Below are 13,318 nucleotides of genomic sequence, written 5' to 3'. Positions count from 1 at the left end.
GGAGGATAACGATTTTTTAAGTGCTTCTCTTCCCACAGCACACGGTTTAATCCAAAGACCACTGCCAACCACACGACGGCGGTTCATCTTCACATCGTGTTCATTAAATTCTCAAGCAGCTAATTAAAGTGAACGCATTTTAACACAATCCCATCTCACTCATGCGAATATAAAAATAACCTTTTTTTGTTTGGCTTGTTGTGAATGCAGAACCCTCCCACTCATGAACAGCGAGACTGTTCACCCCGCAGAGCGAGTGTTACTTTAGACAGTTGGCGCAGAAACCGTGCCTGGCTGATTCTCATTATTCTCGTTTCCATTTCTGTAGTCAAGAGTAAAACAGTCGCAGGTACCGTAACATGCAACAGAACGCAGTTGGCTTGGCCATTATTATCGTTTTGTTCTCATAGTCCTATATAGAGTAAAACATATATGGAGTTCCCACATTCCATAACCTGTATATTCTATATCCTATATCACATATAGAGTAAAACAGTCACAGGTACTGCAATGTGCGACAAAACACAGTAATCAGTCGAACCAAGCCAACTCAGCCTAGTGTAATATATCATTTTCTCACGCATTTCCTAAATGCAAAAACAGATCTACCCCCCTTGTGAGGCTGAGAGAAGGGGGTGTGGCCTGAGAGAAGGGGTGGAGCCTGAGATAAGGGGGTGGGGCCTGAGAGAAGAGGGTGGGGCTGAGAGAAGGAGAGGAGCCTGAGAGAAGGGGGTGGGGCCTGAGAGAAGAGGGTGGGGCTGAGAGAAGGAGAGGAGCCTGAGAGAAGGGGGTGGGGCCTGAGAGAAGAGGGTGGGGCTGAGAGAAGGGGACGTGGTCTGAGAGAAGGGGTGGGGCCTGAGATAAGGGGGTGGGCCTGAGAGAAGGGGGCGGAGCCGCAGTGCTCCGGGCCTGAGAGAAGGGGGCGGAGCCGCAGTGCTCCGGGCCTGAGAGAAGGGGGTGGAGCTGAGAGAAGGGGTGGGCCTGAGAGAAGGGGGCGGAGCCGCAGTGCTGCGGGCCAATGGGAGGCGGCGCTGACCCTTGTTGTCGGCGGCGATGAAGCCCAGGATGTTCTCGTGGCGGAGCATGACGGTCTGGTAGATCTCGGCCTCGCGGAACCAGGAGCGCTCCTCGCGGGAGGAGAAGATCTTCACCGCCACCTCCTCGCCCCGCCAGCGGCCCCGCCACACCTCGCCGAAGCGCCCCTTCCCGATGCTCTCCTGCAGGATGATGGTCCTGGCGATGGTCCTCTGCACCAGCAGGGGGAGCCCTACGGGGGGACGAAACAAACGCTGGTTATTCCCACTGTCACGGCTTCCCAGTGCTCCCGCCACGGGACCGCTCAGCATTTCCCAGGGCGGCTAATTTAGCTCCCTATCGCGGTTGTCGCTAGCAATGAATAACCATGGTAACGGCATGATCCTTCACCAGCTAACCCTCCACCAATCCTTTAACCAGTCTCCCACGGACAGCCACACCGGAGCGACATGGGCACAGACACACACACACACACACACATGAACACACGCGTGAACACACACACGCGTGAACCTTTCCTAACACAGCAAGGCGCGCATACGCGCGTTGGGAGCGTTAACCAGCGCTGCTACGCCAGTGTTCCGGAACCCCGCTGCTCCCGGTCGCCCGGGGCGACGGTGACATCAGCACTGGAATGGAATGTTAAGGGCGGGGTGGGCGATCTGTGGGCGCGAGCAGAATCTGGGGCAGGAGAGGAAAGATCTCGAATGCATCCCGTCCTCTCCAGTCAGCCTCTCTGGGATGTGTTCCGCAATTTTGAGAGCCAGGTAAGCCCGCCTCCTGGCTGAGAGCTGCCCTCATTGGGTGATAGCAACCGGGGGCGATGAAGAACAGAAGTCCCTGAAAATCTGTCCTGGGACAGTCACAGATTTGGGATTTTTTCCCCCCCATAGAAGTTTCTTTATTGCTCTCTGTCGGAATGTGAAGATTTCATGAAATCTTACCAAAATAAAGAAGGCCTAGCCCAGCTTTAAGAGCGCTGTAACCGTGCGGGTGAAGGGTTAAGGGAGGAGCTGCACGGGGAGGCCCAGCTTTAAGAGCGCTGTAACCGTGCGGGTGAAGGGTTAAGGGAGGAGCTGCACGGGGAGGCCCAGCTTTAAGAGCGCTGTAACCGCGCGGGTGAAGGGTTAAGGGAGGAGCTGTATGGGACACGGCGCTCCCGCGCTCCCGTTTCCATGGCTGCGGAGCACCACAGCCGCGGTCTGCTCCGCCCGCCAAGGTCACCCTCCCGCGCGGCCTGCGATTGGCCGGCGCCCGGCAACGGCGTCAGGTCTTTATGTACACCCTTCGGGGGTTTCTCTCTGCGCGGGCGCGGCGAACTGAGGCCTGCGTCACGTGACGTGTCACATGACGTGTCACATGACGTGTCACATTACAGGTCACACGGGTAACGCTGAGCTGACAGCGGGGCAGTCGGCTTTGAAAAAGTGCTGAAAAAATATCCTCATGTGCTCGATGCCTGGGAAGAGAGGCCCAGAGCACTCTGCTCCAGAAACGGATACAAAAACCCTTGAATACGAGGACAATTTCATGATGAAATCACTTACTCTAATAGAAATGTCCTTCTGAAGTAAGGCGCCTCATTTCTAAACACACACACACACACACACACACACACACAGGGGGACACAGTCTCTAAAAACGGCGTTATCAAATCCTGCTGCAGTGGTCAGAGCCACAGTATTCGGGATAGACACTCGTAAATAACAGGAGCTGAATAAAATAGACGTACAGTAAATCCTCAAATTGTGTCCGGGATTGTATTTGAAGCCGGGCCTGGGATAATAGCCGGGGGCGTGGCCGATTCGGACAAATAAAGGCCAGCACCCAAAAACAAGCCGGGGTAATATTGCCTACCAGTAGGGCTATCAGTCCATGAGCACTAGAAGACATTGTTTCGATTTAACTCAATGAAATAAAAGAGCTCTTCTTAATATTTTATATTGTTGGTTGGTTTAATACTGTTGCCAATGAAAAGTCGTTGTCCTACACCATGGGTCTCCAGCACGTTGCTCTCAAGCTACCAGTCGCTTGCCGCCCCCTTCTGAGTAGCTTGCCAAAAGCTCAAGCAGAATACATTTAAACACAATTGTTGCTGTGAGGCATTCCAGCCTACGAATTTAATAAAAAGTAAATCAGGCAAAATTAAAAATTAACTCAATTTAGGCTACTTGGCTACGCAATAAGGTTTCCATGTATTTACAGCACAGCGCTCGTTCAACGAATGAATGAAAGCGGCTGCCTTGACTCGCAATAAACAGACGGGTGGAAATCCCAACTCTCTTTCAACTACATAAAACTTAACAGTGAACCATCAAACACCCCCCAGATTTCAGTGCCCATCAGTCCCAACATTTAGCAATTGAATCAAACAGTCCAGAAGTAAATTAAATCCCAAACCAAAGCGAAAATCTTTTGATAGCCGACCGGTATGCTGCCCCAAACGAAACGCATGTCTCACAACAAGTTGGCATTTTATGAAGACGCATCTGTTTTGGCTTTCATTAATGGTTTAGCTACTCAAATTGCCTTTCTGAACGGTTACAGGAAGTGTTGAACAGTGTTGGCCCACTTTGAGTGTAGCCTTTTACTTTATTTCTAAGAATAAAATTCTACAACAGAAGCCTAATAAGAAATAATGGCCTGCCTCGAATACAAGCCTGCCCCAAATGAAGGCCTGTGCTTTGTGCGGCAGACATCAATTCATCTCCATAAACAACTGTAAATCCGTCACAAACCCCATCAACCAAGGTGTCCCCCAGGGCTCGGTGCTTGGCCCCCTTCTGTTCATCCTTTACATTCTCCCCCTTGGACAGATCCTGCAAACAAACTTTCTAAAACTCAACTGCAATAAATCCGAGATCCTTATCATTGGTCCAGATGCCCTCACCCGCTCCACTCGCAATTTCTCCCTCAACATCGACGGCTCTATTGTCACCCCCTCCACCAAAGTTCGTAACCTTGGTGTCATCTTCGATCCCACCCTCTCCTTCCAGTCCCATGTCAACCAAATCACTAAAACAGCCTTCTTCCACCTCCGCAACATTGCCCGCCTCCGTCCCTCCCTATCCCAAACTGCTGCAGAGTCACTCATCCATGCCTTTATCTCATCCAGACTCGACTATTGCAATAGCCTCCTCTACGGTACCACCTCCAAAATCCTTAAAAAACTGCAATATGTTCAAAACTCTGCTGCCCGCCTCCTCACCAGAACCCACTCCAGAGACCACATCACCCCAGTCCTCCATGACCTTCACTGGCTCCCAGTCAAACACAGAATTGACTTTAAAATTCTCACTACCACTTACAAGGCCCTCAATAACCAGGCTCCCCAATACCTCTCCGACCTCCTTCAACCTCATGTCCCCACCCGCTCCCTCAGATCTGCTGATGCCAACCTCCTTGATTTCCCCCACAGGAAAACCAAACACACCTGGGGTGACAGGGCTTTTTCAGTCGCTGCCCCCACTCTCTGGAACGCACTGCCACCCCACATTAAGACAGCCCCCACCCTTTCCGTGTTCAAAACCCACCTATTCAGACTTGCTTTCCCCACATTTTAAATCTCCCTCTAGCCTTAGCTGTTGTTTTAATCCAGTCCTTTTTAGCCTTTTAACTTTTGGTTTTCTCTCATAATAAAGTTGTTTGTTTTGTTTTGCTCCCTTTACATTTAGTTTTTGTTCTTAATCTTTCCTCTTTTTAGCCTTTTTATTTATATTTTTTCTTAATAAAGCTGTTATTTTTATTTCTTTTGTAAAGCGTCATTGGGTACCATGAAAAGCGCTATATAAATCTGATGTATTATTATTATTATTATTATTAAGTAAATAAAAGACCCCGGCCACAATTTGAGGATTTACGGTACTATCATCGCACAGAAATCGTTATGGACCCTTCCATTTAGCAGGAACAGGTGGACAAGACTCGAGAAGGAGGAAGGACCTTCAAAAAGGCACAAGCGACATAGCTTGCTATTAACTGCAAAATACCGTCTATTGTTTTAGCCTAATGAGATAAAAGTCTGGCTGCTTTGTTTCCAGGAACTGGTGTTTTTAATTCCCATGAGTCACTGAGTGCACACAACCAAAATAGTCAAAGAACTATAGTTATTATTGAAAGAAAAAAAAAAAAAAAGACACAGAGGAACTTAAATTCAACCTCCGAAACAGGCAGGAGACAGATGACCTCCAAGAAGAAAAGGGGAGAGACTGGCAAACAGTCAATACCAAAGACGGGTATAACAGACAGAGCAGCAACACCACAGACAGCTATATGAGACAGAGCAGCAACACCACAGACAGCTATATGAGACAGAGCAGCAACACCACAGACAGCTATTACTGTCTGTGGTGTTGCTGCTCTGTCTGTTATACCCGTCTTTGGTATTGACTGTTTGCCAGTCTCTCCCCTTTTCTTCTTGGAGGTCATCTGGCTCCTGCCTGTTTCGGAGGTTGAATTTAAGGTCCTCTGTGTTTTTTTCTTTCAATAATAACTATTGTTCTTTGACTATTTTGGTTGTGTGCACTCAGTGACTCATGGGAATTAAAAACACCAGTTCCTGGAAACAAAGCAGCCAGACTTTTATCTCTCATCACACTCACACACTCACTCACACATACACACACTCACATACACACACACACTCACTCACACTCACACTCACACACTCACTCACACACACTCACACACACTCACACACACACACACACACTCACACACACACTCACTCACACACTCACTCACACACTCACTCACACACTCACTCACACACTCACTCACACACACTCTCACTCACTCTCACTCACTCTCACTCACTCTCACTCACTCTCACTCACTCTCACTCACTCACTCACTCACTCACACCACATACACACCCACTCACACACTCACTCACTCACACCACATACACACCCACTCACACACTCACACACACTCACACACACTCACATACCACTCACATACACACTCACATACACACTCACACACACTCACACACACTCACACACACTCACACACACACACACACACACACACACACACACACACACACACACACACACACACACACACCTGAGCCGGAGCCGGAGGTGGTCATGTCGTAGATGAGGTCTTTGAGGGTGGTGCCGTCGGCCAGGAAGGGGTGGTCCAGGGAGGGGTCCTCCTCGTTGGGCACACGGTGGTGGATGACGGTGCGGCTGTGGCACACGCAGAACACCAGCACCAGCACCACACACAGCGCACACACCGGCACCGCGATCGCAGCCGCCAGCACCACGGGACCCAGGGTGGGCGGCCCGGCCGTGGGGACTGAGGGGGGGAGAGGGAGAGAGACATGTCCGTTAAACAGGGGGATGGGCCTGGTGGTGGGGACTGAGGGGGAGAGACAGGGAGAGAGAGGGAGAGACATGTCCGTTAAACAGGGGGATGGGCCTGGTGGTGGGGACTGAGGGGGAGAGAGGGAGAGACATGTCCGTTAAACAGGGGGCCCGGCCGTGGGCACTGAGGGGGAGAGAGGGGTATAGACATGTCCGTTAAACAGGGGGCCCGGCCGTGGGCACTGAGGGAGGGAGAGAGGGAGAGAGAGGGAGAGACATGTCCGTTAAACAGGGGGATGGGCCCAGCCGTGGGGACTGAGGGAGGGAGAGAGGGAGAGAGAGATATGTCCGTTAAACAGGGGGATGGGCCTGGCGGTGGGGAGGGAGGGAGAGAGAGAGAGAGGGAGGGGGGAGGGAGGGAGAGAGAGCGAGAGAGGTAAACTAAGCATTAGGTAACACTTTAGTAGCGTAATGCTATGTTATGCTATGCTATGCTATGCTATGGTACGCTATGCTATGCTATGGTACGCTACACTATGATATGCTATGCTATGTTATGTTACATAATGTTACGTTACGCTATGTTACGTTATGTTACGTTATGTTACGTGTTGCTCCATTAAAAAACGGACGATGACACGGGAAGTGCACAGAGAGAAAGAGGGAGACAAAAACAGAGGGAGTAAAGACATACAGAAAAAAATAATGCAGATGAATAGGATATCATAAATAGGATTACGGGAAGGAGATACATAGGATCTCCTAGGACCATCCATTCATTATCCTAACCCGCTTATCCTGAACAGGGTCGCAGGGGGGCTGGAGCCTATCCCAGCATACATTGGGCGAAAGGCAAGAATACACCCTGGACACGTTGCCAGTCCATCGCAGGGCACACACACCGTTCACTCACACACTCATAGCTACGGGCAATTTAGACTCTCCAATCAGCCTAACCTGCATGTCTTTGGACAGTGGGAGGAAACCGGAGTACCCGGAGGAAACCCACGCAGACACGGACGGGGAGAACATGCAAACTCCACACAGAGAGGCCCCGGCCGACGGGGATTCGAACCCAGGGGCCTTGCTGTGAGGCGGCAGTGCTACCCACTGCACCATCTGTGCCCCCATCTCATAGGACCGTGTTCCTCAAATCCCTGAGACATGGAGGCTTTCCACCCACGACTTTACCTGGGACTCAGGTGTGAAGTCAGTCTGGCCAATCAGCCGCACTAACTACTCAGTTAATTACCTGGCTGGAAAGACAACCAGGGCTGGGTTTAGGGATCACTGTCACTGAACATCACACACAGCAGAAAAGAGATGCATAGATAACTACACTGGGACACCCAATGCTAAAAGATTAAAGATTTTTTTAAAAACGTGAATAAAAAATAAAAAAAAGAATCAGAATTAACTATGGCAATTTAAAGTGCCACTGGCAATGAGTTGGGACAGACCCAAAGTTTACCAATCAATAACCAACCCACAGTAAAATGATCTGATAAAATGAGTGGCAGGCATTTTGAACCAAGATGGCTGCTGTGAAAATACACAACTCCTCTTCCAGTGAGGCAAATGTATAATGAGGATATAGAGGCAAGATGGCTGCTGTGTATTGTGCACTCACACTCACACTCACACTCACACTCACACTCACACTCACTCTCACTCTCACTCTCACTCTCACTCTCACTCTCACTCTCACTCTCACACTCACACTCACTCTCACTCTCACTCTCACTCTCACACACTCACACACTCACACACTCACACACTCACACACTCACTCACACACACTCACACACACTCACACACACTCACACACACTCACACACACTCACACTCACACAGACAGACAGACAGACACCACACACACCACACACACCACACACTCACACACTCACACACTCACACACTCACACAGACAGACACAGACAGACAGACACACACCACACACACCACACACACCACACACACCACACACACCACACACACACACACACACACACACACACACACACACACACACACACACACACGCACAGGAGGTTGGTGTGAGCCACATCGCCACCATAACGGGACGTGACGGTTCTTGGATATTGGCCTTCATTAAAATGCAATCCATTACAAAACAGTAGGGATGCACCACTTAGCATGCTAGAAAAACACACTCTCACCAGCTCCGACGAGAATGCGCCAATGCAATATTGATGGGGCCAACTCTGGGGAAACTGGGGGGAAATAAACTTTGGCTCACAAGGCTCAGTGTGTCAACACCGCAGAGATCCGACCGATCCGACGGGCTTCTCAACAACACCGTGGACTTTGAGGTCGACCCGAGGGTCAAAGCTCTCTCGTCCAGTTCAGTTACCACACGGGCAGGTCAGAGGGCTTTATCTCACAGTCCGCTGGGCAGGTGAAATCCGAGGCGAAGGCTCTCTGTCCACAATTCAAGGCTTTAAAAAGAGCACGTTTGGGCAGAGGGACAGTTTCAGCCACAGCTGTCTACTTTAATCTCACTGCTGCCAGTCTGCAGCACGTAACAGAGGAACTACAGAACGTACCGCGCCACGAAAAGTCATCTTCGTCACAAGTTTATCATTTCATTTACAGAAAGGAGTTATCAAGCACCTACATTTTTTTTCAGCCCTGCAAAAATGTAATTGCTCATTAAAAATGCGATCTCAGAGACTTTGGCCACGGAATGATTGTTGGTGCCAGACGGGGTGGTTTGAGTATCTCGGAAACTGCTGATATCCCGGGGACTTTAAACACACAAAAGTTTCTAGAGTTTGCAGAGAATGTTGTGAAAAACAAACCAAAAAAAAACATCCAAACGAGCAGCAATTCTGTGCGCCACAAAACGCCTTGTTAAGGAGAGGGGTCAGAGGAGAAGGGCCGGACTGCTTCAAGCTGACAGGAAGGCGACAGCAGCTGAAATTACAACTCAAGTTCTAGAACACAGACTTAGAATTTTGAGAAGGGGGTAAAAAAAAAAAAAAAAGCTACTCTTCAAAGGGTTAGCCAGACAGCCCCCTCCCTGGCCCCTGGCCCCCTCCCTGGCCCCCTCCCTGGCCCCCGGTCCCCTCCTGGTCTGGGTCCGACAGCGCTTCTGGCCCATCACCTCACACCACCCTGTCCAGACAGCAGAGGGGGGGGGGTTCTGGGGCAGGAGAAATGCCAAGATGGAGACGGATGTACACACACACACACACACACACACACACACACACACACACACACACAGAGACAGACAGGCCCCGCCCGCTACACAAACAAACGACGCGGCGGTAGTCCCGCGGTTTTGGGTTTCTGGAGCGGGCCCGGTCCGGCCTGACGGACGTCGGCGGCCGTGCGTGTTTGTTCCGCTCTGCCTTCCTGAGAGACGGAGCGTTCTGGAAGGCCCCGCCGGCGGGAGAGGCGTGCCGTGAGCCAGACGCCACGCGTGTGATGTTTAATTTAACCGCCACGGTTACCGCGCCACTCCGGGAAGCACTGTTTTTTTGGTTTTTCTTTTTCCACTGGCTCTGTTCGGTCTTTTGCAAAGAGCACTTTTCATTTTAAATCACTGTCTCAGTTCCCAGAGCGGCTATCTGCTCATCCGCTCCGAAGGCTATTACTGAGCCATCGGGACGGAACAAGGTAACGGCTGTGGACTGACTCCCCGGTTACACTTACTGTGTGCAGTCACAGCTACTGTGAGGCAGCAGACTCCATCACCGCGCCAAGTACGTGCACAGGCACGGGCGTACACACACGCACGTACACGCTACAGGCACGCATGTACACGCACAGGCACGCACGTACACGCACAGACGCGCACGTACACGCACAGACGTGCACGTACACGCACGTACACGCACAGGCACGTACACGCACAGACGCGCACACACACACACACGCACCCCAACACGCACGCACACGAAGGTCAGTCAGCATTTCACATCTTCAACTTCTGTCCAACAGACACAGACACAGACACAGACACAGACACAGACACACACAGACACAGACACAGACACAGACACGACACACACACACACACACACAGACAGACACACACACAGACACACACACACGCACCCCAACACGCACGCACGCGAAGGTCAGTCAGCATTTCACATCTTCAGCTTCTGTCCAACGCGGAGACGCTTCATCAATAATACACAACGGGGAAACTCCACATGCCATAAGAACAAGGCAGCTACACCAAAAGATAAAATGTGCAAACACACCGCTGTCCTTTTTTCCCCCCAGTTATACTAACGGAAAGAATGCTTCTTGATTGAAGACTGAGGTCTTTTTATGGCTGTTATCACACTAAAATCAATTAAATAATAAAAAATACATGCAGTTTCATTGCAGGAAGTGAAATAGCCCAGCCCCATACTAATAAAACAAAAATATCGATATGGAGATGACAGAAATCTGCAACGTTTTTTATTTATTTATTTTTTTTACTTTCAAATGATGCATTTTAGCCACTATTTTATGTAGTACAGGTTATACTTTTCGTCTGAATGTCCTTGAAAGATTTACTGCACATACAGTGAGAACTTTATTAGGTATTTTTATTTATTGACTTTTTTTTTTTTTAGGCTTATTAAGACTTCTGCTGCTGTAGCCTATCCACTTAAGAGGTTTTCCTATCCACACCCTTCTGCAGACAGCTGTCGTAATGTGTGGTTATTTTGCGTTACTGTCACCTTCCTGTCAGCTTTGACCAGTCTGGCTCTTCTCCTCTTGACGTCTCTCATTAACAACGCGTTTCTGTCTGCAGAACTGCTGGCAACAGGATGTTTTTTGTTTTTCGCAACACGCAAACTCTGCAAACTCTAGAGATTAGTGTCCGTGAAAACCCCGGGAGATCAGCACTTTTTCAGATACTCGAACCACCAACAGTTACTGCCACCAACAATCATTCCACAAACAAAGTCACTTAGATCACATTTTTTCACATTCTGATGGTTGATGTGAACATTAACTGAAGCTCCTGACCCGTATCTACATGATTGTCTCCTGCTTAGTCTAATCAACTGTACGTCGCTCTGGATAAGAGTGTCTGCCAGTAATGTAATGTAATGTAATGTAATGTATCTCATCCAGAGCGATGTACAGTTGATTTAGACTAAGCAGGAGACAATCCTCCCCTGGAGCAATGCAGGGTTAAGGGCCTTGCTCAAGGGCCCAACGGCTGGGCGGATCTTATTGTGGCTGCATTCAGTCAGTTTGAGCCTGTCTCTCTTTCTGTGCCGATACCTACAGTGTCTCATATGAAGCCCACTACCTGCCCTCTTGACACCATCCTCTCACACCTGCTTAAAATTGTTTTAGACACAACCGGTCCCAGCATCCTGTCTATTATAACCACTCTCGCACCTCAACCATTGACTCTTCCTGCTTTATACTTGCTGTGGTTCTGCCTCTGTTAAAAAAAGCCAAACCTTGATCCCACCTTAACTTTTTTACTTTTTATCAGTAAAAAAAAAAAAGTCTGGGAAAGAAATCGGTTCATTCACAACAAAACAAAAATAACACAAAAATAACATCTTTGAAAGGTTCCAGTCTGGCTTCAGAGCCCTTCACAGTACTGAATCTGCCCCCATCAAGGGTGGGGTCAAATGACTTGTTGTCAGCTGACTGGAGTTTTGTTAGATCTTAGTGCTGCTTTCTGACACGGTCGACCATGATATCCTAATTGACTGGATTATGCATACAGTTGGCATTCAAGGCACTGCCCGAATGTGGTTTGCCTCTTATCTAAAGAACAGAACTTCCTCAGTCAATATCAAACGCTCCTCGTGCCCCTCTGCTCCTATTCCATGCGGGGTCCCCCAGGGTTCAATTTTAGAGCCAATTCTTTTCTTCTTTTTTTTGCCTGCACATTCTTCCTCTCGGTTATACACGGATAAAAAAAACATATCGAACATATTTAAAAACATAAGAGGGTATTCAGCTTTACCTAAAAGCAAATGACAAGTGTTCACTTCAGAGGCCGCCTGATGGTCCTGGCGACACCGAAGACTGGACGACTGAAAGCTTTTCTCCAGCTGTTCGGCCCCCCTGGCTCTCTCAGAGGTCTCTCTCTTGACCGAGGGCCTCTATCCCACACAGCCATTGGCATACACCCTACGCTAAAGAGTGTCATTTTTCATTCCACCCATACATTTGAGAAACACATCAATTTTGCCGTTACTTTTTCCAACTCCGAGCCATAGCCAAAGCCAAGCCCTTCCATTCATTTCACAACTTAGAAATGGTTATTCTTGCATTTATATTATTTGGCCTGGATTACTGTAATTCCCTGGACTTCGGTCTGAGCCAGACGTCCCTCTGCCGCCTGCAGCTAAGTGCAGAATGCCGCCGCAAGGCTTTTAACTTGGGACAAAAGACCTGAACACTTCACACCAATTCTCACTTCTCTGCACTGGCTAGTTTTTAGGATTGGCTTTAAAATCTTGTTTTTTGGGGGGTTTATTTTACGTTATTATAAAGCAGTCCATTGTTCACCCCGCCCCACATCTCCAATCTCGGTCGACGGTAATCATTTCAAAATGTATTTCATAAATAAATGAGAAACCTGACTTGACTTGAACGGGTGAATGGGAGGCAGTAATCGTCAAGCACTTTGGATAAAAGCGCGATATAAATGCAGTCCATTTACCATTTACTCATGTTGATACTTGGCAACACGTTGTGATCTTAACTTCTATTGACAGCGCATTTGTTTTGAGCGTGTTTTGAGTAAGTGGCGTGCTCCCTGGCTTTCACTCCAGGCCTGGGGAGAGAGGGCCTCCATCGCACTGGAACTCTCTACCCAAATCCATCCGTGATTCTACCTCTCTGTCCATTAAAAAAATAAAATCTAAACTCACCTATTTAAAGCTGCTTTTTAATGCCTCATTTAATGTCTCTGTTTATTCTTTGATTGTAATTTTTTTTGCTGCACCATTTAATTATATTTT

The 13,318-nt window shown here is 48.9% G+C and overlaps 1 protein-coding gene across 1 annotated transcript in view; it reads right to left on the bottom strand.

Moving 5' to 3' along the window:
• The window catches only part of LOC133137174 (TGF-beta receptor type-1-like), a 57,975-nt gene that overhangs the window by 13,741 nt on the left and 30,916 nt on the right, over positions 1-13,318 (bottom strand). Inside the window, exons 3-4 of the mRNA XM_061255263.1 lie at positions 6,106-6,342; positions 1,037-1,267 (exon numbers count right to left, since the gene is read on the bottom strand). Of these exons, the coding sequence (XP_061111247.1) occupies positions 1,037-1,267; positions 6,106-6,342 (468 nt within the window). The remainder of the gene's footprint in view (positions 1-1,036; positions 1,268-6,105; positions 6,343-13,318) is intronic.

This window comes from Conger conger, chromosome 9, assembly GCF_963514075.1.
Source record: "Conger conger chromosome 9, fConCon1.1, whole genome shotgun sequence".
Taxonomy (NCBI): Eukaryota; Metazoa; Chordata; class Actinopteri; order Anguilliformes; family Congridae; genus Conger; species Conger conger.
The sequence above is the reverse complement of the archived record's forward strand: the minus strand, read 5'-3'. Positions and strand labels throughout refer to the sequence as shown.